This window comes from Sorex fumeus, unplaced genomic scaffold, assembly GCF_029834395.1.
Source record: "Sorex fumeus unplaced genomic scaffold, SorFum_2.1 ptg000006l, whole genome shotgun sequence".
Classification (NCBI taxonomy): Eukaryota; Metazoa; Chordata; class Mammalia; order Eulipotyphla; family Soricidae; genus Sorex; species Sorex fumeus.
The window spans coordinates 22,048,614-22,076,108 of record NW_026606063.1 but is presented as its reverse complement, the minus strand read 5'-3'; the positions used below and the strand labels follow the sequence as shown (position 1 = coordinate 22,076,108).

Sequence of the window (27,495 nt, the reverse complement as noted above, 5' to 3'; positions counted from 1 at the left end):
AATACCCAGAGGTCTCATGTACCCATCACCCACCTTCTCCCAATAGCGGCATCTTATACAAAGTCACTTCAATTTAAAATTTCTCAATTTACTTCTGATCCTACTCCGAAAGCTGGTGCTTCTCAATCTTCATAAATGACAACTCCCTCTTTACAACTGCTCAGACCCCATTCCAGATAGCATCCTGGATTATTAACTTTTTTTCTCATCTCCCACAACAATCCATCAGCAAATCCCTTTGGCTTGCTCTTCCAGATAAATATAGAACTTGGCCACTTCTGACCACTTTCCCAACCCTCATACTAATCCAAAACACCCTTTTCTTTTGCTTGGATAACTGCACTCTCCTTGCTTGTACCATTCCCTCTCATGATATTTTCGATATAGCAGCAGAGTGAACCTGTTAAAATGCCAGCCCAGATCAAAATTCTAGGATGTTTTGCTGTTCCTCTAAAGGTCCCATAATGCTCTCTGTCAAGGCTTCTCACTCTATCCCAGCATGCCCTTGGTAACCAAATAGCTCATTGCTGCCTGACTTCCTCAAGTTCTTTGCTGAAATGTTACCTTTGCAATGAGGTCTGCTTTGGCATTTTATTTGACACTGCAGCAGTCATACTGCACTGCTGAGGCCTTTCCAGGCTAATTTTGCTTGTGCTTGTTTTTTTTTTTTCTTTCCCCCGCTTGTATTCCCCACGTAGGAACTTTATCATTTTGTTTGGTGTCCAGTTCCTAGCTCTAAAGTAAGTGTGTGATTGTCCTTAGTGCCATGTCCTACACTGAGACCCTTTTCAGACACAAGGAGACTGATAATGATCTACCAGTACTGTATTAAAAATTATCTCAATTCAGAAACTTAGAACATTGAATATCTCCTATTTTCTGTGAATTACAAATCAGAATGGGCCTTAGCTATGTGCTTTTGTTTTACAGTCTCCCGTGATATTACAATTAAACCATTGGAATGGATTTCAGTAGATAGCTGGGTTGGTAAATGGGAGGTACATTTAAGCACCTACTCAAGTGGTTGTTAATAACTTTTGTTTTTTCATTTTTTCATTCTGCTTTGAAGAGCACTAAATGCGCCTCGAGTGAGTGAGTGAGTGAGTGAGTGAATGATCCACAAGAGAGAAACAGTAAGAGATGGCACCTAAGAATGATGTCTTCATCTTTCTGGGGTCTTATTTTGTACATGGCAACCCAATCTCTCAGAGGTTTTAATAAATGAGTCCAGCCCTTGGTAGAGTGAAGGATAGGGGGGAGGGTGATCACAAAGGAAAATCAACACTGGAAGGTTAAGAATCTTCCCTAGCACTCAAATATCTGTTCAATGAATGAAGAATAAACCAACCAATAATGAATACTTGAAAAAAAGGAAAATCCTAAATCAAATGGGAAAATCAGATTCATTTCTATAGTTCATGTGTTTTTTTCTAATTAACAATGAAACCAGAGCAGAATAGGAAAAATAATAAACTCTGGATCTTTTAAGTACCATGTAAAATCTTTAACAGGAGAGCCATCTCTTTTTCATTTCTTTATTTAATGTTTTAGTGAAGCAAAATAGTTTTAATTGAAAGAAATTTAGAGATGTGAGGGGAGAGAAAGAGATGCATGTTTAAAAGAGAACATATCTTCTTCAGAGAGGAAACAGGCTCTTTTCTTTAGAATCTTATATCAGAAAGAACTTTTTCTCAAAATTAATCATATTTTATTTACGAGTAAATCATATTACATTGTATTACAATCAGAAATATTCAAATCAAGTATTGTTAATCCTACTATTAGTCTCCCTGTTCCTATTTATTCTATTTCTTTGACCATCATATTGGGAAAAACAATTCCTTTATAGATTAGCTTCTTAACACTTATCTCTTAAGAGCTTGGCTTTTAACATCTTTGTCAGGATAGGATATTCTTACAAACTTAACTAAATATGAGAAATAGAAAAAATAGTTTTGTTCATTTTTAAAAGCAAAGGCTTTCAGGTACAAGGGATGGAAAGATAATATTTACAACGATGACAAGAGCTGAAGGCTAGATGAAGACCACATTAAAACTATTTTAAAAGTTGCATATTTTAAAAGTTTTTAAATTATTAGTAGATTTCAATATTAACTAGTAAATGTCTGTAACACTAAAAGCACTCAATAAATCTCTTTATACTTATGTCATTTGTTGTGCTGTTAAGTAATACTTCTTACATTAAATAACCAGTCCCTTAATATATAACCACCTGTTTGACCCCAGCAACTGGGAACTTTTCAGAAACAAGGACTACAGTGGTCTTTTCCTTGCATAAAGCAAAAGCAAAAAAGATATGCAGGGATCAGAGAGATAGTACAAAAGGTAAGGCACTTGCTGGGTGTGTAGCCAACCCCAGTTTGGATCCTCAGCATCATACAGGGTCCCTCTAAGCATCTCCTAGAGTGAGCCCTGAGCACAGAGCTAGAAGGAAGCCCTGAACGTACCTGGATGTGACCCAATTTTCTCCACAAGAGATGCTCAGAGAAACATTTCTTGAATACATATAAAATGAATAAGACTCATTTTGTTCAGAATAGAAGGAACCAAAAGGTGTTTACACCAGTCAAAAGGTCAAAAGAGAAATAGCTGATATGAAATTAAGAAAGAGTAATATTTATCTTGTAACCCAAAGTAAATATGTCATAAGACTGGAATTTAACATGGCTATAAAATAATTATGATGATCATAATAAACATTTAGGGGGAAAACTAAATATGACTAATCCCCAACATAACTGATTTAAAGAAACAAAAATAGTCTATGACGAATGGTCCTAGACAATCACATGTGAATATATGAATCTAAACACAGACCTTAAACCCTTCACAAAAATTAGCTCAAAATGATCTAAGGACCTAATAACTTAAACCAGCCTTATTATATAAAAATGATAGGTTAGACAGGATAATATCTACATGACCTTGGGTATTGTGAAGACTTTCGAGACAGAAAACCGAAGGCAACATTCAAGAAAGAAATAATTGATAAGCTGGTCTTCATTAAAATTAAAAATTTATGCTCTTAGAATGAGAAGACAAATTACAGATGGGGGAAAATATTTATAAAAGACATCTGATAAAGAGAAGTTGTCCAAAATATAGAAAGAACTCTAAAACCTCAGTGTGAAACAAACAAACGAATTAAAAAAAAAAAATAGTCAAAGATTTTAACAGATACTTCACCAAAGGTATAGAGGTGGCAAAAAAAAAAAAAAGAAGAACCGTGAAAAGATGTTTTACATCATATGTAATCTGAGAAATGCAAGTCAAAACAACAATGGAATCACTACACCCCTATAAGAGTGAGAAAATCCAGAGCGCTGAGACCCCATCTTGGTGGAAACATAGTGATGGGAATTCTTGCAAACAGAAGCAGTCACTTTGGGAAAGACAGCCTGGCAGTTTCTTACAATGCTAAACATTCAAATCACAGGATGTTGTAATCATACTCTTTAGTATTTACCCACAGGAGCTGAAAACACGCATGCATACAAAAACCTGCGCACAGATGTTCATAGTGGGTTTGTACAGAAACGTGAAAACTTAAACAACCAAGACTTCCTTCAGTTGGCAAACGATAAACTGAGGTATAATAACACAATAGAATATTATTTGGCTCTAAGGATATCATTTGGCTCTATTAACTCAAAAACGTGGAGGAAATGTAAATGCATTTTACTATGAGAAGGAAGCGAATCTGAGGAGAATATATGATTCAAATATATTCTCGAAAGACAAAACATTAAAAAGTCAGCAGTGGCCATGGAACGGAGGTAGATAAACAGAGTCTACAAGATTTTTAGTATGCTATTATAATGCTAGTAAGAAATTAAATTATAGTTATATGGACAGATGCTATTATACTTTGCCCATGAACATACAATCCGTGAGAAAAGCCTAAGGTAACCATGAACTTCAGGTGATAACGTGGGCTTGTCAGTAGAAAGAATGTACCTTCTGATTTGGACACTGATAACAGGAAAGTTTTGCCTGTGTAGGGGCCTGGGGCACATGAGAAATCCCTTACCATCTTCATTTTACTGTGAACCTAAATAAACTTGATAAATTAGAGTTTTTCCAAATGTCAAATCAAAACAAATCCGAGACTCTGACAACAGAAATGAGGCTCACTATGAAGTGGGGAGAGGAAAGGAGGAGCAGGAGGTGTGGGGGGACATTTTGGTGGTGGGCAGGGGATGGTGACATTATTCCCCTGAAACAGATATTTTACAGTCTAATAAACATTTTTTTTTTTTTTGCTTTTTGGGTCACACCCAGCGGTGCTCAGAGGTTACTCCTGGCTCTGCACTCAGGAATTACTCCTTGCGGTGCTCAGGGGACCATATGGAATACTGGGAATCGAACCCGGGTTGGCCACGCTCAAGGCAAATGCCCTACCAGTTGTGCTATCGCTCCAGCCCCAGTCTGATAAACTTTTAACCTCCTATATCAATCAGTAGGAATAAGGACTGAAACAAACAAGCATGTTACTTTCATGAGCTTCAAAACTGCATAGGCACTGGATGGTAAAGGGACCCTGGTGTTGAGGCACTTGCCTTCCCCCCTCCAATGTTGATTTGATCTCCAACAGCAAGTCTGGATACCCAAGCACAACAGGGGGTCACTACTGAGCAGAGAGCCCTGAGCACAGCTGGCAGGGGGGAGGGGAGGGTGTCTTCTCCCCCTCTTCTGGCCCATAAAATAAAGTAAGAGCTGATATATAACTTCTCAACTTTAAGAATTGTGAAGAGGGAGCAAAAAACATTATTTACTGCTGTGCTAAGCTATAATTATATATAAGGACCTGTATGGTTTAATATATGCATTATGTATGCGTCTAGTTTATTTGGCTTTAAAGTATTTTAATTTTCTTTCCTTCCTCACCCCAATAAGACCCTGAGTCACTGCCCACGAACGAGCCCTCTGGCTACTCAACAATCAGCTTAAACCATGATCCCAGGCTCAGAAACAAATCTTGGAACCCAGAGGCTTTTGGCAGAAACGTGTCCGGACTCCACACTAGGTGACCAGACCTGGGTCACCCCAGGTGGGAATAGGTTTTATGCCTTGGCCTGTTCCATCTGGCAGTTCGGGATCCACCATCTTCCAGAGGCCAATGGACAGTCAGGTGGGGGGCCCTGCAGTGCGGAAACATGTGAGGCCTCATGGGATGGGGGTGGGGCTGGCCCTTTCCTTCTCGCCCCAATGAAACCCCGAGTCCACTGCCCACAAATGAGCCCTCTGGCTACTCAACAAGTGGCTTAAACCATGATCCCAGAGACTCAGAAACAAATCTCTAAACCCAGCGGCTTTTGGCAGAAATTCCTCCAGATTTAATTATTAAGATTTCAGAATTTCATTACTATTGTACACTATTCATTATCAGCAATAGAAAACAAATTGTCTAATGTTGCCTTTTCAGCAGTGTTGGGGTAAAATACCAAATAATATTGGTGGATCTGGTGTCAAAATATTCAATGTAATCAAAGTAGAGAGAGAGAGCGATGTGGAAACCATCTGCCACACAGGTAGGGGAGGGGTGGGGTGGGGGGGTATACTGGGGTTTTGGGTGGTGGGAAATGCACACTGGTGAACGAATGGGTGTCTCACCATTGTATGACCAAGACTTAAACCCAAAAGCTTTGTAACTGTTCTCATGGTGATTCAATAAATAAATTTATAAAAAAAAAAGTTTTTTAATTTAAAAATAAAAATGCTATGTCCATTCACAGATAAAAAAGAATTGTATGCTTTACGATAGTACATTTCAATTTTCGGTTAAGTACTTTCCTGTTATTTTTTTTACCATTTTTCCATTTCTGTTTTAATATTAGTGCCTTTGTGAAATACTATTTTTACAAAGACATAAAGCCTATTGTCTCTGAAAACTTATTTAAAAAAGTAGGATTATGGTATCCACAGATGTCCACATCCCAATCCTTGAAATCCATAAATATATTCTCTTACATGGCAAAGAGACTTTTGCAGATATGATTAGTGTTATGAAGCCTGAGATAGAGAGATTATCCTGGATTAGCCATAGAGGTTCCAGGCCCATCACATGAATCCTTGAAAGTGAGACTACTTCCTGACTTCTGTCAGAGAGGAGAAAAGGATAAGAATAATACAATACTGCTGGCTTTTAAGATAGAGGGGAAAAAAAAAACATGAACCAATAATATGGAAAAGAAATAATGTTTCCTCTAGAGTCTCTAGACAACAAAGTAGTCCTATCTACACCTTAATTTCAACCCAGTCAAATCCCTCTGATTTCTAATCTATAGATGTGTTAGACAATAAATTTGTTACATGTTACTTAATTTGTAGTAGTTATACAGCATTACAAAACTGTCGTTCATCGATTTGCTCGAGCGGGCCCAGTAACGTCTCCATTGTGACAACTGTTACTGTGTTTGGCATATTGAATACGTCACGGATAGCTTGCCAGGCTTTGCTGTGCGGGCGATTCTCTGGGTAGCTTGCCGGGCTCTCCGAGAGGGGCGGAGGAATTGAACTCGGGTTGGCCATGTTGGCTGCTTGCAAGGCAAATGCCCTACCCGCTGTGCTATTGCTCCAGCCCAATTAGAAAACTAATATGAAAAAAAAAAGAATTTTGGGATTTATTTTTGAGTGTGGGGGGAGGGGGGCACCTATGGCAGGGCCCAGGGTTTACTCCTGGCGTTATGTTCAGGAATCACTACTGGTGGGGCTCGATGAACCACTTGGGGTTCCAGGGATCAAACCCAGGTCAGCCAAATGCCCTATCCACTCTATTACCACACAACCCCACTCTTACTTTTTGAGACTATTCCCCCAGCAGCCAACGTTTCCAGGTCAGGTTCTGAGACCAGTTCCAAAACACATCTATTTGTCCAATAAGCCAAGATGGCTACTGAACATTCAAAATTTGTCATGTGCTCTAAGCACAGGATTTCCAAGAAATTTTAAAAAAGAAAAGATCTGAAGTATCTATATATCAGTAATACATTTTATAATGATCACATGTTGAAATAACACTAAGAACAATTTCAACTATTTAGTTCTAATTTTTTTTTAATGTGGCAACCAGGGAAGTCTTATCTTTGCTTCCATTACAGTTTTAATGAAAGGAACGGATATGCCTCTCCTTGGTCTAGGAATAGAAACAAAGTCAGGATGTAGCCCTACTGTGCATACATTCCACAGGCCAAGCATGGACCAGGCAGGCCTCTGGAGACCTGCACAGGGAAGAGACAGAGCCAGGGTGATGTGGAGACTCACACCAGACTCACCACACCCACTAGACCAACAACAGAGCTGATGTTTGGATTTCCATGACTCTGGTCCCTCTCTTTTAACAGACTGCATATTGTGAAAATGAGCTGTTCTGCTCTTTCTTGGCTCAAAATGTCAGATATATTATTTCTATTCCCATAAAAGAAGCACAAACAAAACAGTCAGGGAAAAATTACCAAGGGATGATAATGGTCCTCTTGAGGTCCTTGGGGTCAGTTTTTGAAAACATTTATACTGACTTTAGTTGAGACGGAATCTCAGGGTAGCTCTTCAGTTGAAACAATCAACAGAAAAATAGAAATTGGTAAGTTTCCAAAGGGAATGCACTTCTGAGGCAAGTGGGATTAGCTAGCAAAAAAGGGAGCAACAACAGTCAAGTTCTTAACTGAGAGGAGGCGAGGAACACTGGGTTAATGTGAAGAAATGAAAAGTAGGACGGCAAAGTGAAGACAGTGTGGGAGGAAACATTTCCCTCCCTCCACACTTAACTTTCATCACAAGAACCTCCTATTGGAGAATCTCTAGCCAACCCCTGCGGAACTGGCTTAAATTAATATCCAGGCAAAGCTAAAATATGCGTGTGCACCTTCTTTACTTTGGTTACTGCGTTAGCCACTTCTCTGCTCTCTGGAAAGTGTGTTTGGATAGAACTGAGGTGGGGGGTGATGGGAGGGAAACTGAGGGCACTGGCGCTGGGAAACGACACTGGTGAAGGGATGGGTGTTGGGATACCGTCTGACTGAAATGCAATTGTGACAAGGGTCTATCTCACAGTGATTCAATAAAAAAAAGTCTTAAAAAATTCTAGGAACTTGGTATACTGGCTAGCTGTTCCGGGTTGCTGATTTGCTTGAATTTTCAAAAATGTTCTGGCTGTGAATGCAGATACAATTTCATTTTTCCCATTGTTGGTTTTTTTTAAGAGTTTTTCAAAATGAAATGCATGAAAACTTTCAGTGGGATGAATTTAATTTCAGCTATGCTGGAAAAGCTCACCTCTACAGTGAAAAGGTACATTCTGCTGAAGGATGCAGTTATTACCCAGATACCCAAACCATCTCTCTCTGCCTAAGACAGAGCACAACTCAGGAAGAATATTCCCTGGACTTTACTTTCACTGTACTTATGAATTTTGGATTTCGATGTAATTGAACTTTAACTAAAAGGGCAAAAGGATTTGATTTTAGAATGTCAATTTCTCCCTGAGAATTTAATAATGGAAATTTAAATTTGGACCATTTTTAAATTGCTGACCTGAGATACGAGGCATATGTTCCACTCTCATTTAAGTCCTCTTTCTTAACTTTGGGGGAGTTTCAATCATTAGTCCAGGTGGGCAAAAACTTGAGATGGGAAACAGAATAGTGAATTTCATCCACAGGGAGTCAGTACAGAACATTCTGGAAAGCAGAGGCTGGACTCTCGTATTGGACTTAAAAGGACTCACCGGGAACACCTTCAGACTCTTAGGTGAGAGAGGAGCAGTCTCATGATGGAGGTACTGAGGTCGGATGCTGACAGGCTTCCTTCTCCTCTATCAGGTTTATTATTAAGCTTAACTGGTTAATGAACAAAAAAGAACCAGGTCTAAGGGTCTTCTGTCTACCTGGGGGAAGAAGTCTCCAATCAGCAGACAGGAACCATACCAGGAACACTTCTGGCATCTCTCCATCCCCTTCATTGGATGAGAACTGAGTACAAAAACCATCTGCGGGTCACAGGGGTGAAGGCCCAGGCCTTACATGTGGCCAACACCAGTTCAATGCCTGCTGGAACCACAGAGGTCCCTGTGCACTTCTAGTGGTAGTCCTGGTGGTCCTGAGCAACACTGGGGTGTCCCTAGTGGTCCACAGAACTGCAGGACCTACACAGCATCACATCATCAGATCCCTGCCAAACTGGCCAAGATGAGCAGAAGGGGCCTCTAGGTCTCCTAAGCAGCACTTGAGCGGTAACATGGCACAAAAGCACAAAAATAAATAAATAAATAAATAAAATCCACATGAGGCTGATCGGAAGTGAGTCTGCTACATGTGGGTGAGCCTGGGTTCCACCCTCAGCGATACAGAAGAGAAAGTTAAAGGTGAGCAGCAGGCACACTCCTGCCTAGCTGCCTCCGAGTGCCTTGGGGGGCGACTCTGACCAGGCAAGTTTCCAATGAGTGTGACCTCGAAGGAGAGCCACAGACTGTGAGCGCAGGCCACGCTCGCTCGTCAGCCCAAGCCCTTCCGACAACGTCCACCTTCAACTGCGGTCAATACTTGGGGCTGTCTTCTGAAACCCTCCAAGTGACTGTGAGACCGGAAGGAAGGACTTATGATGAAATAGCTCCCTTGAACTCTACTGCTTACAAAAGCCCCAGAAAAAAAAATCACCTCTTGAGCATTTAGCCTAAGAGAAGGACTACATGGAGGGCGGGATCCACAGATCCCGAAGGAGAAAAAAAAAAAAAAACAGGTTCCAAAAAGAGCCGAGATCATCGGGAAGTCCCAGATGGGGTAGGTACCGCATCCCGCCTCCCCCAGATGGAACCCCGGTGACCAGAAACCTCTACAAGCACAGCTCGAGTATGTGGGAACTAGGACTTTTCCTCAAAACCGCGCAGCCGCTTATGCGGCCGGGCGACATCTCTCTATATACAAAGTGATCCATGGGAAGTAAACCACCTAACGTTTCTCTCTGAAAATCATAGTTAAGCTTTGAGCACGGCCACAGCCCCAGAAACACAAGTACTTAATGCATAACCCAGCAGCTTGGAGCAGAAAAGTGAACAGGTTATGTGTTAACCCAGGCCATCAAGTCTGCCAGAGGGGAAAGGGTGTTGGTCCCTTCCGCCCTCCTCCCTCTGGAAAGAAAGGTGGCGGCCACATGGGAGCCTTGTGGACAGCAGGTATGAGCCGGGGGTGTGGGGGCGACTAAAACCTCATGGGAAGGGGGGCGTTCCGGTCCGTCCTTCACACCCCACCGAGGCCACCAGTTGCCCCCCACGAGCGGCTCTCCAGCACAGCCACAGCCCCAGAAGCACAAGGACTTAATGCAGAACCCAACAGCTTGGAGCAGAAAAGTGAACGGACTATGCGTTAATCCAGGCCATCAAATCTGCTGGAGGGGAAAGGGTGTTGCCCCATTCGCCCTCTCCTCTCTGGAAAGAAAGATGGCGGCCACATGGGAGCCTTGTGGACAACAGGTATGAGCCGGGAGTGTGGGGGCGACTAAAACCTCATGGGAAGGGGGGCGTTCCGGTCCGTCCTTCACGCCCTACCGAGGTCACCAGTTACCCCCCACGAGCGGCTCTCCAGCACGGCCACAGCCCCAGAAGCACAAGGACTTAATGCAGAACCCAGCAGCTTGGAGCAGAAAAGTGAAAGGACTATGCGTTAATCCAGGCCATCAAGTCTGCCGGAGGGGAAAGGGTGTTGCCCCATTCGCCCTCTCCTCTCTGGAAAGAAAGATGGCGGCCACATGGGAGCCTTGTGGACAGCAGGCATGAGCCGGGGGAGCGGGGGCAACTAAAACCTCATGGGAAGGGGGGCGTTCCGGTCCGTCCTTCACGCCCTACCGAGGCCACCAGTTGCCCCCCACGAGCGGCTCTCCAGCACGGCCACAGCCCCAGAAGCACAAGGACTTAATGCAGAACCCAGCAGCTTGGAGCAGAAAAGTGAACGGACTATGCGTTAATCCAGGCCATCATGTCTGCCCGGAGGGAAAAGGGTGTTGGTCCCTCCCACCCTCCTCCCTCTGGAAAGAAAGGTGGCGGCCACATGGGAGCCTTGTGGACAGCAGGTATGAGCCCGGGGTGTGGGGGCGACTAAAACCTCATGGGAAGGGGGGCGTTCCGGTCCGTCCTTCACGCCCTACCGAGGCCACCAGTTGCCCCCCACGAACGGCTCTCCAGCACGGCCACAGCCCCAGAAACACAAGGATTTAATGCAGAACCCAACAGCTTGGAGCAGAAAAGTGAACGGACTATGCGTTAATCCAGGCCATCAAATCTGCTGGAGGGGAAAGGGTGTTGCCCCATTCGCCCTCTCCTCTCTGGAAAGAAAGATGGCGGCCACATGGGAGCCTTGTGGACAGCAGGCATGAGCCGGGGGAGCGGGGGCGACTAAAACCTCATGGGAAGGGGGGCGTTCCGGTCCGTCCTTCACACCCTACCGAGGCCACCAGTTGCCCCCCATGAGCAGCTCTCCAGCACGGCCACAGCCCCAGAAGCACAAGGACTTAATGCAGAACCCAGCAGCTTGGAGCAGAAAAGTGAACGGACTATGCGTTAATCCAGGCCATCAAGTCTGCCAGAGGGGAAAGGGTGTTGCCCCATTCGCTCTCTCTTCTCTGGAAAGAAGGATGGCGGCCACATGGGAGCCTTGTGGACAGCAGGTATGAGCCGGGGGTGTGGGGGCGACTAAAACCTCATGGGAAGGGGGGCGTTCGGGTCCGTCCTTCACGCCCTACCGAGGTCACCAGTTGCCCCCCACGAACAGCTCTCCGGCACAGCCACAGCCCCAGAAGCACAAGGACTTAATGCAGAACCCAGCAGCTTGGAGCAGAAAAGTGAAAGGACTATGCGTTAATCCAGGCCATCAAGTCTGCCAGAGGGGAAAGGGTGTTGCCCCAGTCGCCTTCTCCTCTCTGGAAAGAAAGATGGCGGCCGCATGGGAGCCTTGTGGACAGCAGGTATGAGCCGGGGGAGTGGGGGCGACTAAAACCTCATGGGAAGGGGGCGTTTCGGTCCGCCCTTCACGCCCTACCGAGGCCACCAGTTGCCCCCCACTAGCGGCTCTCCAGCACGGCCACGACTCCAGAGCACAGAAACCAATTTCTTAACTATCTGACTTTCAGTAGAAATACTTCCAGGGTCAATAAGTAAAATAGCAGAAATCCAAAACCAACATTTAATTCTTGAACCCAGCTGTAGAAAGCAAATCACGTCACAATGCTTTTTCAGCATGTCTGATTTGGGGGGGGGGGGGGTAAACTCTAAATAATAGTGGTGAATCTTTTATTGAAACAATGAATCTAATCAAAGCAGATAGAGTGTTAACTAGAATTCATCTGCCCCACAGGGACTGGGAGGGGTGGGGGGTGGGGTTTTATTGGGGTTCTTCATGGTAAAAAAAAAAGTATTGGTAAAGGGAAATGTGTTTGATATTTGCATGACTGAGACCTAAACCTGAAAGCTTTGTAACCTTTCCCAAGGTGATTCAATAAATAAAAAAAATAAAAAATAAATAAATTAAAAAAAAAAAAAGAAATAGTTTAGGAGTCCGGAATGATAGTACAGTGGGTAGGGCATTGGCCTTGCATGAGGCTGACCCGGGTTCGATCCCCAGCATCCCATATGGTCCCCCAAGCACTGCTAGGAGTAACACCTGAGCATCACCACGTATGACCCAAAAAAAAGACAAAAATAAATAAATAAATAAATAAGGCTACCAAAAAAAAAAAAAAATCACCTCTTCCTTTGGCATCTAGGCCCAAGACTAGAATGGGGGCCACAAGGTTTAAGCAGATGCCGTTACGGGCTGAACTCCGCTCTGAGTACTTACTCCACCTTGACTGTCTCTCCCAGAGAATTCCCTGAAAAATGTGACTAAAGATAAAACTTACAAAACTCTAAAGGTAAAATTTGCAGAAAGAAAAGCTAGGCTGCGTTGTTCACAAATTCAAAGAGTGCTATAATGATCTCACAGTGTATATTTTATTATAAATTATCAATTGTAAAACATCTAAAAAGATGACTAGAGGGATTAGAAAGATAGGACAGCAGATAGGGCACTTGCCTTGCACACAGCTACCCGTGGGCTCAATCCTGGCGCCACATACAGTCCCCTGAGCACTGCCAGGTATGACTGAAAACTAAATTAAAATAAAAAGCTGACTAGAAATCAATCTATTGAAAGCAATTGAAAAATTAAGATGATACTTCATGAGCTTACTAGAATACATCATTATTTTAATTTGTTACAAATAACTAAAGAATCTGCATCAAACGTATCTATCAGTCATTAATTTCCTTCTGCAACTATATTTTTATGAAAATCTGTGATTTGTGGATGCCAATTAAGACTGTTATTGATACTTTTAAATTAAGTGAAATTTCCTAAAATTTCTTGATTTTCATTCACAGCATGGTAAGTATAAGTGGATATAATCTACATCACTGTATCACTGTATCACTGTCATCCCGTTGTTCATCGATTTGCTTGAGCAAGTGCCAGTAACATCTCTACTCGCTCCTGTCACATGCTAGTGTAGCCTGATGGCATACGGGAGCTTTCAGGGTCAGGGGAATGAGGACCACCATTGTTACTGTTTTTGGTAATACTGAGCACACCACAGGTAGCTCGCCAAGGCTTTGCCACACAGTGAAATACTCTTGGTAGCTTGCTGGGCTCTTCGAGATGGATGGAGGCTTTTAGAGCAGCCTCTAAGTACCTTTACAGGTGCTCCCAGTCAGGCATATACGCAGGCAGGATACTCTCGGTAGCCGGCCGGGTTCTCTGAGAGCGAGAACTAGACAATAAGAGGTCTTCCGGGAGCTTGGTTTTATAGTCTCTGGATCCTGGCTGTTGATGGGGTTACACGGCAGTTGGTGGGCATAACTACCTAGCTACTGGAAGATGGGGATCTGGGTGGAGGAGGCCCAGTCGTGATCTGGGCAGGCTTGGAGATCTCAGCCCTGGGTCCCACACACCTGGGTTCCTCTGACAGTTTTATAATCTACATAAACAGAATATTTTTAGGATCCTCAATAATTTCTACAAATTATTACTATTAAAGCCACAAGAATTTTGTTTTTTAGGGGGGGGGACCACATCTAGCAGTGCTGGCTCTGCACTCAGAGATCACTCCTGGAAGACTTGGAACCATCTGGGACGCTGGGGATTGAACCCAGGCTGGTCACGTGCAAGGCAAGAGACCTACCTGCTGTACTATTTCTGGCTCCCAAATTTTCAAAGTGTTAACAATTTTCAGTCTTTGGAAACAATGATTAAAACAGTATTTTTAATATATTAAAAAGTATACTTAAAAAGTATCTATACTTAATATTCTGCTGGGAACTAAAGAAGTAGAAAACAAATGTATCATCCCTTCCTTCAATGAATTTCTAAGGTAAAAGGTAAAGGTAAAGGCCCTCCCGTTGATCGTCGATTTGCTCGAGCGGGCCCAGTAACGTCTCCACTGGAGACTTTGTTGTTACTGTGTCTGGCATATCGAATACTCTCGGTAGCTTGCCGGGCTCTCCGAGAGGGGCGGAGGAATCGAACTCAGGTCGGCCATGTTGGCCGCTTGTAAGGCGAACGCCCTACCCGCTGTGCTATCGCTCCAGCCCCTAAAGTAAAGTAAAGGCCCTCCCGTTGATCATCGATTTGCTCGAGCGGGACCAGTAACGTCTCCATTGGAGATTTTGTTGTTACTGTGTTTGGCATATCGAAAAGTCACAGGGAGCTTGCCAGGCTCAGCCGTTCGTGCTCGCTTCGGCAGCACATATACTAAAATGAATTTCTAATTTCACAATAATAGAATCATAGATTATAATAGCATTACTATAAAGAAAAAATTTCATCTGATAAGCTCTGTCATGCCAAAAGCAAAGGTTATTGAAAGTAGTAGATGAGGTCTAAATATTGATAGTTTCAACTTGAATCTATAGACTAAGTATCTGATTTGTGCACCAGAAAGTCAAATATCATGCCATATGGTTAGTCAATTTGTTTTATTTTAACTTTTTCACATAGGTTTCAGACACCAACTGCTCATCACAATGAAGAAGGTGCTGCAGCCTTAGTTAAAAGATAATACAACACTGTATTATTAAAGTAACAGGAGATAGCCTTTTGACTGAGGTAAACTTGGGAGAAATTTTATTTTTTGTTGATACCACAATTTCAATGGGCTGGAGCGATAGCACAGCAGGTCTTGCACGCAGCCAACATGGCCGACCCGAGTTCGATTCCTCCGCCCCTCTCGGAGAGCCCAGCAAGCTACCGAGAGTATCTCGCCCGCACGGCAAAGCCTGGCAAGCTCCCCGTGACGAATTTGATATGCCAAACACAGTAACAACAAGTCTCATGATGGAGATGTTACTGGGCCTGCTCGAGTGACCGTGACCACAATTTCAAAGATGAATTTGTTCTCCTACCTATTATGCCGAATTAGTCTGAACAACAGAATGGAAAATAGCTGCTTATTTTTTGAGTTTCAGTCATAATAAGAAAAAGAAATTTCTTTGCTTTCCTTTGAGTCTCTACATTTTGGTTCTGCTTTGAGAAACTTCTGGAGAGCCCTTCATTCACGAGAGTTTGTCTTGCGTTCCTATTTATGAATGTAGTTTTGTTGACAAGCATTGCAAAGGAGTATAGGCTTAGATTACACATAAGCATTACCTTCTCTATCCTCATCAGGACAGAACCAAGCAAACACTATTTGACTTGCTTTTTAGCCTATTTTCCTGGATTCCTGGCTCACTAAGTTGTTTTTTAATAAAAATGTTTCTTTCTGTCGAATTGGAAAAGCAATAGGAGAAAACCTCTAAACTGACTCCACCAAAGGAAGCAATTTAGATTTGAAGCCAATGCACTTTAAACATTTATATTCTCTTCCCTTCTGCATATTCATTACCTCAAATGTCATGCAAATTCAATCCCTGCCTAGATGACATAATAACATTTTGTGAATATTTTCCCCAGAATTTTTACAAATTCTACTAATGCAAAAGGCAACTGTAGGACTATTATCATGAGGGCAGAGAGCCTTCTCTGCTTTATTTTCTCATGGAACAAGCACTAAATGCAGGCTTCGAGGCTATTCGGCACCGAATTCTGTTGTTTGAGTAACTGCTTACTGTTCTCGTTATACACTCTAGAATTAGGTTACCAGTTCTTTCAAAAAGTTTGGCTCTGAATTAAACGTGGGTTCACATTTGAGAACTGCACACTATATGAATAGTGCACAGTTATTTTACATTTTTAACATCATGTACAAGCTGTGGAAACATCTGGTGTTTTGCAAATTTGGGCACATCCAGATGCATTTTCTTCTCCAAATGTGGCCTCTGACATGTGCAGGTTGTATTTCAAAATGAGTTTTATGCTCTGTGTGTATGTGTGTGTATGCATGCACATAATACAACAGTGTGTGATTTCATACATACATTTAATCTAAATATATACTCTCCTCTCTACATGAAAGCCAAAACTTGTCAATTAGTGAAATGAGGAAAAAGAGAAAGGGAGATTCAAGATGTACAATTAATCTTACATGCATCTATCTCACTTATCTAATAACTTAGCTGAAAACCACCTCATTAGAAAAATTACCTCTTGAGATAGTTTGCAATAAAATATCATCTTGCTGAATCTTTTACCATCTTGACTAGGAGAAAGCACTGCCATAATGCAGGACCTCAGTCTCATTAGGTCAGTTATGCATCTTTCCCTCAGGAAAACTGAACCTACACGAACCAATCAGCGTGTCATAGATATTCAAGTAGCTGGAGACATGTGATTAAGAATCAAGCCATACTTCACATGTGTAAAGCCCGAGGTGTCATCCTAGGCACCACAAAATTTTAAAACAGAGAAAGAGAGAAAGAGAAAAAGAAAGTGAGGAAGGAAGGAGGGACGGAGGGACGGAGGAAGGAAGGGAGAAAGGGAGGGAGGGGATGAGAATGTGCTATAATTTAAAATCACCTGCCTCGAAACCTAATAACTAACACACGGAGTGAACCCTGCATTCAGCTCCTGTGCTGAATCATGAATAAGTAATGACTGCTGGAAAAGTCCAGAACTGTCTGTTCACCTCTACATACAAACACACAATTAGCATAAGACTTTGACCGGTCTCATAAAATATGCAAAACTTACCTCAGCCTCCAAGGAAAGCTCAGAGCAACGCCCCCTCAGCATCCTCGCTGCTTTGTGCTGGCCTTGCTCCTTTCCTCAGGCCCCACGTCTCAATTCTGGTTTCCAGACTCCCCACAGGTTTTGTCCTTCTCCAATACATTCCACCCACACTGCTATTACTGACTTGGACTTTGAACCATTTGTATTCTCGAGATTCTAACCCAATGTGTGCTGGCCTCTTGTCTTTTCCACCATCTGCCAAGGACCTCCCTACTAGGCCTTCTGTTCCAGACACATCCCATGCAGACTGCCTGGCTTGGATAAAAAAGACTTGGGGTTTTCTGTTCCCACTGCTCTTCCCTGCTTCGTGTAAAGGCAACAAGCCCCCAATGTTTGTTCTCTGACTTCTGAGAGATGGTACAGTTCAGTGATTAGGAGCAAGTATCCCAATACATGCCTCCTTGAATTCAGATTGTGGCTCCTTTACTAAGTAACTGTTATGCCTCTGTTTTCTCACCTACTAAAATCAGGTTGGTAACAGTATGCAATTCACAATTTCTGCCTCGAGGAAACAGCAATCTAACAGATTTCTGCGTCTAAATCACATTAACTGGTAAGTGGCAGTTCAAAGCAAGGTTTGTATGACTCCAAACTTTGGCTTTATCCAAATGTCTCATGTGACCTCCTTTAAAATCATCCCTTTTTTTCCCCTTAAAAATAACAAAAATGGGGCTAGAGAAATAGTACAGTGGATAGGGCACTTGCCTTGAGCGTGGGCCAACTGGCACCACATTGGTCTCCCAAACCCCACCAGGAGAGATTACTAAGTGCCTATAGCCACTGTACACCACCAGTGTGCCAACAAAACAAAAATGATTCTCTTCAAATTAGAGCAGTGGTTTTAAAGTTGAAAACTCAATCGTTTATTTGGTTTGCACTAACCAAAATAATGAAGTCATTGGTTATTTATCCACCACTATAAACCTACTTGTGAATAACTGAAAATAGTCAATTGAAAATAGGTTTCCACACAGAACTATTTGAACTCCTGTCTATGTGAAATGAATGATCTGAATATCTTAGCACTGAGAACTCAACTTTAAGGATGCTATTAGCTGTAATGAAATATTTCTGATATGACACAGAGTAGAATTCCCTGCTGAATAAGGACAAAGAAAAGGCTGCAGGAAAGATAGGCAAGAGAAAAATTAAAAGAATAAAGGCGATAAAGTTCAATACCTGATATCAGAGGTTGGGAGACTGTCTATGAGAAAATATACCTGGGTCCAAACAGTGAGAAAAGGATACTTTGCATGGTGTCTAGGCAAGAAGTTGAGAATGGGGAAAGGACCCACATTATCTATTCTGCGGATAATTATTCACTGTTCACTTTACTTGAATACACTGAGATCAGGCAGTGGATTCAAGTAAATTGTTGGATATTAACCCAAAGTGGTTTAGGCTTCATCAGTGAATTCCCCTTTTCCTCCCCCAAAGAAGCTTACAGTGCTCTTACGAGCATCCCTTATCCCCTGAGTTTATCTTTAACCAATCCTGCAAAAATTGCGGAAAGGTTTCCTTTAAAATCAAATGGCCATTTGCAAAAATAACTAACCCCACACTTGGACTATATAAACTACATTGAAGAAAATATAGACAGACCCCTCCAAGATTTGGACCTCAAAGGTATCTTCAATAGTATTATGCTATTGGCAAAGGCAACAAAATTAAAAAATAAAGAAATGGGTCTATATCAAATTAAAGACTGTCTTCTTTTGTCATCATAAATTTCTAGATTTTATGTAACAATCTTCGATAGCACATGAAATAAAGTAATCTGACTTATTTTTCTTGTCCTATTATACTAAGAATGCTTTTGAGATTTGTTCACAATGTTGTCACATAATAGTACTTTATTCCATTTTATTTATTTATTTTTTAATTAAAAGGCGGGGTGATAACACAGCAGGTAGGGTGTTTGCCTTGCACATAGCCGAACCGGGCTCAATTCCTCCATACCTCTTGGAGAGCCTGGCAAGCTACCGAGAGTATTCTGCCTGCAAGGCAAAGCCTGACAAGCTCCCCATGGCATATCTGATATGCCAAAAACAGTAACAAGCATCACAATGGAGACATTACTGGTGCATGCTTAAGCAAATCCATGAACAAAAGGACAACAGTGCTAAGTGCTACAGTGCTTTACTTTGTGCTTTACAATTCCCCAAGTCAGGCTTGGTTACTTAGGTGATTATGGACTTTGTTGTGAATTACTTGGAGCGATAGCACAGCGGTAGAGTGTTTGCCTTGCACATAGCTGGCCTGGCTGAGCCGGGTTTGATTCCTCCACCCCTCTTGGAAAGCCAGGCAAGCTACCGAGAGTATCCCGCCCGCACAGCAAAGCCTGGCAAGCTCCCCGTTACATATTTGATATGCCAAACACAGTAACAACAAGTCTCACGATGGAGATGTTACTTGGGCCCATTCGAGCAAGTCAGTGAACAATGGGAGGACAGTGCTACAGTGCTTCTATTTCCCCTATAACTTTTCATATTTTACCACAGAGCAATGTTCTGTGCTTAAACACTGAAAGACTGTTAATGCTGTGCTCCTAATATTTGGGGGTTGGTTGACTCTAAAATATATCTACTCCTGGGCATCTGTCATAATTACCTGACTCAGCTTCAGTTGCCATAGTTCCTAATAACCCAAAATGGAAATCCCACCATGGAACTGGGATGTGCCCGGGGCAAGCAGCAAAACTACTCGGCATCGAAATGGGACAGTCTAGAAAGCATAACATCATGGTCTTGATGCAAGCTGTTATGACTTAAGAGACAAGACCCCCTAGGGAAGGAAAGTTAAACCTGCCAGAAAAACTAGTCTGAGATTTATGGTAGAGGCCCAGCAGCCTTGCCCATGGGGCCCAAAAAACTGAGTTTTAGAACTGTGTTTATTCAATTAGCTGCAAGTACTAATGGGAAGTAAACTTGATTGTCTAATATGTACCAAGGGAAAGAGAAAATAAATATAATGCATGTTGCCCTCTCTCCATATAGCCCGCTGGAGACAAGTGTCTCCTTGAGTTAATCCCCCAAAAGAATTATCCCCATCAAAATGCTCCCCCACTGTAAATGACCAATCACACCTACATGCAGTCCTATACCTCGAACCCCCTCATGATGTTCTATAAGCATGCTAACAGCCTGCATTAAATGGGCCATTTTGAACAACAGTTTGTGGTCCCCCGTTCTCTTTGTTCCTCTGCTGGAGAGGCCTGAGGAGGTGGCCCTTAGCCACCAAACACATGCATCGTGAACTCACAGTAAAGGACTTAGACCTGAGTATGGGAAGCAGACCTTAGAAAATGTGACATAAACTCTCATAAGAAATTCTAGCATCAAGTCATATATTACATGGTATTCATGGGGAACATTTCAGGCGTGACAGTTTAAGCACTGCCGGATAGTTATCCTTGCTCTGCAGTGTAGGATTTGGGGCTGAGAAAGAACTGAATGCACAAAGGTTCCTTCCAGCCACCATCAGAAAGCTTAGGACAGTGCTTGGTAGAAAACAACATATTATGAGAAGCGTAACATGCACACAATGTACACATATAAGTAAGGAGAGTCATGACTGCCAGAGACATCTCAACTAGGACAACTGTGATACAGGAAAATGACTTCCCATTTAAAACACTGCAAGCTTAGCAGAAAGAAAGAAAGAAAGAAAGAAAGAAAGAAAGAAAGAAAGAAAGAAAGAAAGGAAGGAAGGAAGGAAGGAAGGAAGGAAGGGGGAGGGAGGGAGGGAAAAAAGAGAAAGAGAGAAAGAGGACGGAAGGAAGGAAGGAAGGAAGGAAGGAAGGAAGGAAGGAAGGAAGGCAGGCAGGCAGGCAGGCAGGCAGGCAGGCAGGCAGGCAGGCAGGCAGGCAGGCAGGCAGGCAGGCAGGCAGGCAGGCAGAGCAACTTTCATTTAAAGTGGTCTACCTTAAGTGATCTTTCTGTTTACCTTAGTCACAGCTTCTGGAGAAAATGTAATTGCATCCAAAACAGTGATGAGGTCACTGGGGTGGAGGCGATCCAAGTATTTCGTGCAGACATCATAGGCGTGAAGCCATTCTGGTGAAGACGCAGGGACTTGTTTAATGAGGTGAGGGTCGCCACTCCAGAACAACTTCTGTAACCAGATGGTGTACAGTGAGCTTGGAGAAAGCATCCGCCCATCCTTGTCGGGGATTTTGGGCACAAGTTTGGAAATAGATAAGATATTTTGACTTGAAAGAACTGGCCCCAGGGCTTCAAGCGGATCCGTGTTTTCATCTGTCAGCTTTTTGTAATTAAGACCTATTGGCCAGAAAAGAAGAGAAAGAGCAATTCAGTCCAAAATAAGCATACAGAAATTTTCATTAGGGCTGAATGAATATATCTGTCTGCCTATTTGGTCATAGAGCAGGACTTCTTAAACTTGTTCCATGTACAACAATCCCTTTTTGCCTAGGAAATTTTACATGACCCTGGGCATATAAAATAGGTAGATAAGTCAAACATTTGCTCATAAAAGATCCAAAAGAAACTTATTTTAAAACGAATAGTTGAAGGACCTCCACATGGGGTCTCAATGCATAGTTTTAAAAGGTTTAGTCAATTAGTTTGCTTTATCAATTAGATAAACCTCAAGTCCCTGCCTACTACTTACACAACACCCGTTTTTGACAGGTAACTCAACTTCCAGAGTCTCAATTTCCTCCATGTACCCTGGAGATGCCAACACTGTCTGAATTCTCAATCCCTCCATGGAACTGATCTTTTCCTCTACCAGTGCAGTAGACACACTACAAATTTAATTTGCCAGTAATCTGGCATTTCATCAACTTCATGAAGGCAGGGATTGAATCTACTTTTCCTCTGTGTCTAGTTCAGTGTCTAATTTGGTTATTGGGTCGACAACTGATAAACTGAAACCAATTCTCAAGTCTGTTATGAATGTGAAATGACTAAATTTGAAAGTGGATTCTAAATTACAAGGACTCAAACAGATTTGAGAGGTATTAAGATATTCAATTTCTAAGTTATGAGCATAAAGATATATAGAATTCATTCTAAATATTTCCAAAGTTTAGCAAGATTCAAGCCTTTTATTTGAAGAGTTCCGATCAAACTTTAAACACGTAAGCTCCACGGAAGTGAAATCTGCCAAACATTCTAATGTAAAGTGTCTCAGTACTGTCATTTATCTAAGTAAAATAAACCTAACTGGGGTTGAAAAAAGACCTCTGGAACATTAGTGCAACCTGTGTATTTAAGTTCTAGGTCTACTGTAAGTCACTGTGTAACAATGAACAGGTTCCTTAGTTTATCAGTAAACTATAGGACTGATGTTTAATTCAACTAGGAGTAAAAGAGTTGGGTATTTTTTTTTCTATCATAATTGTTTTTGTCACAGGCCATATGTGATGGATCTGAAGGCTTACTCCTGGCTTTATGTTGAAAGATCACTCCTGGTGGGCTCAGGGTGCACCATATGGGGTGTTGAAAAAAGAAACTCAGGTTTTTGGGGGCTAGAGAGATAGCTAAAGGGGTAAGCATTTGTCATGCACCATCCTCAACACCACAGATGGTGCCCTCCAGGGGTGTTGGAAACTGAACCCAGGTCAGCTGCATGCAAGGCAAACACCCTATCCTCTGTACTGTCACTCCGACTCCAGGAGTGAAGAAGTTGGAAACAAAAAGTCAATCAGTGTTGGGGAACATAAAGTAACAAAATAGGAGATTAATACCCAAGAATAGCTGAGGTCAGTACCAGGAGGATTACTCCATAGCTTAGAGACCAGCCGGCCATTCTAGGGGAAAGGGCAGGTCAGACAGAGAAGGGAGCACCAAATAAAGGGTGTTTGGAGGATCCTCCCAGGAGGAGAGAAGCATGTGGAAAGTAGACTATAGACCAAACATGATTGTCACTCAATGCCTCTTTTGCAGACCACAACACCCAAAAAGAGAGAGAGAGAACAAAAGGGAATGCCCTGCAACAGAGGCAGGGTAGGATGGGGGGATGGGTGTGGGAGGGACACTGGGATCCATGGTTGGTGGAAAATGGGCACTGGTGGAGGGATGGGTATCTGGTCATTGTATAATCGAAACCCAAGCACAAAAATTTGTAAATCTACAACTGTACCTCATGGTGTTTCACTAATTAAAAAAAAAAAAGTCAATCAGTGTCAAAATCATTGGGTTTCAGATCTCTGCCAGTCATTAGGTATATACATGAAGGGGTATAAGAAATTAATCTCTCTGGAGTGACTTCAAGCAGAGAAACGATTGTCTTACCTGATGCAACAACCTTAAACTTCTTTAGTAGTCGAATATGAGTTTCAGGTTTAATGACATATGTCCCCAGATCTGCACAGCCACAACTTTCTAGGAGAGTAAAGTAATACAGCAGCCTCTCATGATCAAAGCCACCGATTGAGGGGTAAATATACTTGACCATGTGTTTGTAAAAGGATTCAGGATCAGTCTTCAAGGTTTCAAAGAGATGAAGAGCTTGGGCTCGATTTTCAATTTCCACTGTGGACAAACTGAAATGAAGAGAAAAAAGAAACTCAAGGTTTCGGGGGCTAGAGAGATAGCTAAAGGGGTAAGCACTTGTCAAAATCCTCAAAACCACAGATGGTGCCCTCAGAAACCAGCATACCTAGGAGTGATCCACAAGCCAAGAGTTAAGTATGGTCCATCCCAACACCCAGCCAAAAAATAAATAAAAGTAAAAAGGAATGAAAGTTAAGATTTTATTCTTTAAAAAAATACAGAGAGACTACGTGTGAGAGGTCGCTTCCTTCCATTTCATCAATGACAGTAACTCAGCAAAGTGGACAGTTTCTGTAAAGGACGAGAAGGACGCTAAATGTCTAGTCCCATCTAATTCTCATGCTCTCTCCCGTGGGCTCCCAGCAGCCCCGTGTGGGAGCCATGGCGCACATTCCCGCCATGGGGATGGCTGCCTGATGCTGATGGCGCTAGAAAATGAACCCAGACTGTCAGCTCCCAGGATGTAATATTTGTTTTTATCACAAGAAAAACATAAAAATCTTTATACCACAAAAAAATTCATAAAAATTTTGTTATGTGCAAATCACCTTATTTTTAGGGATATTGGAAATGGTGAGGGCAAGAAACCACCCCAACTGTTAGGCCAAAGTTGTACATCCTAGAGCCTTGAACTGGTATTTATATGTTTTCTTGAAGTACCTATAGTGATGTGTGCCAAATGAATTAAAAAAAGAAAAAAAAAAGAAAAACACATATCTTACTACTCTCATCTTAAAAGCTTCCAGATGGCTTTATGGTGTAATAAAAGTCATATATAGTTAATCTGTCGAAAAAAAATTTTAGGATATTTTGTTTGGTTGATCAGACTTTTTTGGTAAAACAGTTTGAGTCTGGGCTTGTGCTTCTTCCTGCATAGAACAGTGTTGCCCCCATTGGTGTGAGCCGAATAACCACGACGGCCTGAATGCCATACTTAGCAATTTTAAGAATCCAAGCAGCAGCGGTTCTTAGAGAAGTGATATTTTTCCAGGCTCTCAGCAGTAGCAATGAAAATATCTGAAATATGATAAGGCCCTCCCGTTGATCGTCGATTTGCTCGAGCGGGCCCAGTAACGTCTCCATTGTTACTGTGTCTGGCATATCGAATACTCTCGGTAGCTTGCCGGGCTCTCCGAGAGGGGTGGAGGAATCGAACTCGGGTCGGCCATGTTGGCCGCTTGTAAGGCGAACGCCCTACCCGCTGTGCTATCGCTCCAGCGTTGAAATATGATGTACTAGTTATTAGAACTACACTTTCAGTAAGTACCAAGACATGTTTTTAGTTAAACTGGATAATGTTAATCTGACTTGGGTTTAAAATTTTTTATGACAAACTGATAATAACTGCAGTGACAAAAGCAATCAAACTAATGGAAAGATCAAATAATGTTAAAGTATTCTTTAACTTCCCGGTCAAAAGACATCCTATTAATTGTGTTCCTATTAAGACACAATTCAAATATTTATAAAAATACACCAATGTACGGAAATGTCCCTGAGCCTAAAAACATTTCCCCAATTCTCTCCTCCAGTACCGCTGATACACGATTGTCTCCTTCTACTCTGGTCCTCATAACATGCTTTAAGAAGTCTGTCCCCCTCACTAAGCTAAGTGCCACTGGACTGTACAGATAATACATCGACTCTATTTTTTTTTCCTTAGTACCAAGTATTGGTGTGTGGTAACAAGGAAACAACTGACATAGTCTATAAACGCCAAACTAACAAAAATCTAAGTGTTCTCTATGCACAAGATATTTGTAGTATTGAAAAGGTCTAACAATTTAGAATATAGAGCTTCCATTCCTTGGTTTGAAAATCTAATTGAGTTAAAAAAAAAAAGTTCAGATTAAACAATGCAAACTAATGCCATGGGTTGACCAAGGGAACACAATTATAGACCAATTAAGAGCAGACTTGCTGAAGGTCTGACTTTAGAGGACGTAAATAGCAACGACAACAGAGGGCTTAATGGAAAAGAATTTTAGATTGGCATTCTGAAAATGAAAGCAGCGAAAGATAATGTGAGGACACAAGAGATAGCTCAAAGCGCTAGCACACAAGCTTTGCAGAGGAAACCCTAGGTCGGGTCCTGCTATCCCAGGTGCTTTTGGGAGTAACCATATACTTTTCAGCCCCCCAGCACCAAGTTGAGAGCACTTCAAACAAAACAAAACAACCCGAGCAAAAGAACAATCACACACACACACACACACACACACACACACACACACACACACACAAAAGCCTAAGTCATAAGATCAGAGAGAGTAAAAATGACGGCTGGATGGTAAGCACTGATTCGACAACCATTCTAAGTTTGAACTGCCATTATCAGTGCAAAAAGTGAGTGTACACACAGTGGTATATGAAAGTCACTGGCGCTACTTCTCATATTCCTTCATAATTTGCAGGAAAATTAAATCTGAAAATAATGTAGTAATGAAGCAAGAAACTGCATAACCCATTCCATTAAGAAGATAATTATTAACAAAAATCTGCCAGCAGAACAATGAAGCAGGGAAAACAAAATTGCATTCATCGTGCTAATTATTATACTAGGCAAGTTAAACCGATGCAATTATCAACCTGTAGATAAAGTAGTGACATCAGATGGTTTAGTGACTTGCCTAAGATCAAAGCAGACATGGATTTATGAAGACCAATGGCTCACACTAACAACATTTTGAAAAACAGGATTTTGGCAGTCAATTGCACTTGCCTTACACAGCTGAGTGTGGCTCCAAAACGAACCAAATGGAACAGAAGGGAAAAAATAAAAAAGGATTATTTCTGCAAAATATAGTTCCCTCTCTCAGCAGTACTAATCTACAAAGGATGTTCTATCATACTGCATTTCTAACACCCTGATTAACAGAGTACTCAAGACTGACTCACTTGCAAAATGGACAATGACTAAATTCTAACAGTTTTAGTTCATCGGTACTTGACTTGACGCTTATAAACACTCTCTCAATCAACATTACTTTCCCCCTCACTCACCCACTTATTCTTCTGTGCTTACAATTCATTTTGCCCAATGTGCAATTTTATCTAATTATCTTGTCAAGCGAGATACTGGAATACCTTTACTGACACATGATAAATACCAAAACCTCCCTCTTCCGTAAATTACAATGTGCAAAGATCTTTTAGATGTAGTAATCAATAACCTATTTTAATAATTTCCATTGAAGGAGTTATCTTTTCTTCCCTTTGAAACAAGAAATAAAATCTCTGCTTAAAAAACAATTTCAAAGAACTCACATTCAAAGGAGTAGCAACTATGGTCTTTTCACTAATGGAATTCATGATTTCACTTAAAAATTGTTTACTAGGGCCAGAAAGATAGTACAGTGGGTAGGACTTTTGTCTTTCAAGCGGCTGACCTGGATTTGACCCCAAAACCTCATATGGTCCCCTGAGCACTGTCAGGAGTGATTCATGGGCACAGAGCCAGGAGTAAGCCCTAAGTACCATCAGGTAAGGTACAAAAAAAATTTTTGTTTACACATTCTTAAGCCAAGTATTTGCTATAAAGCAGCATATGTACACATTGTGTTTACATATACATAGCTTATGTTTAATTTTCAGAAACTAGCCACAGGAAGAAGTTAGCACTGGTTGTATAATTCAGAAGGAATAAATTCATTGAATAAATTTTAAGATTTAGGTATTCTGTAATGGTTTCAAGTTGTCAATCACCAAAACCATGACTGAAGCATGGCATGTACTGAAAGGACTTATACTCATGGAGAAAAGTAGATGTC

General features: G+C 41.9%; 1 protein-coding gene across 1 annotated transcript in view; it reads right to left on the bottom strand.

Annotated features, from left to right (window-relative positions):
* Window positions 1-27,495, bottom strand: part of NBAS (NBAS subunit of NRZ tethering complex) — a 389,024-nt gene that overhangs the window by 80,650 nt on the left and 280,879 nt on the right. Inside the window, exons 43-44 of the mRNA XM_056124489.1 lie at window positions 23,465-23,715; window positions 21,150-21,484 (exon numbers count right to left, since the gene is read on the bottom strand). Of these exons, the coding sequence (XP_055980464.1) occupies window positions 21,150-21,484; window positions 23,465-23,715 (586 nt within the window). The remainder of the gene's footprint in view (window positions 1-21,149; window positions 21,485-23,464; window positions 23,716-27,495) is intronic.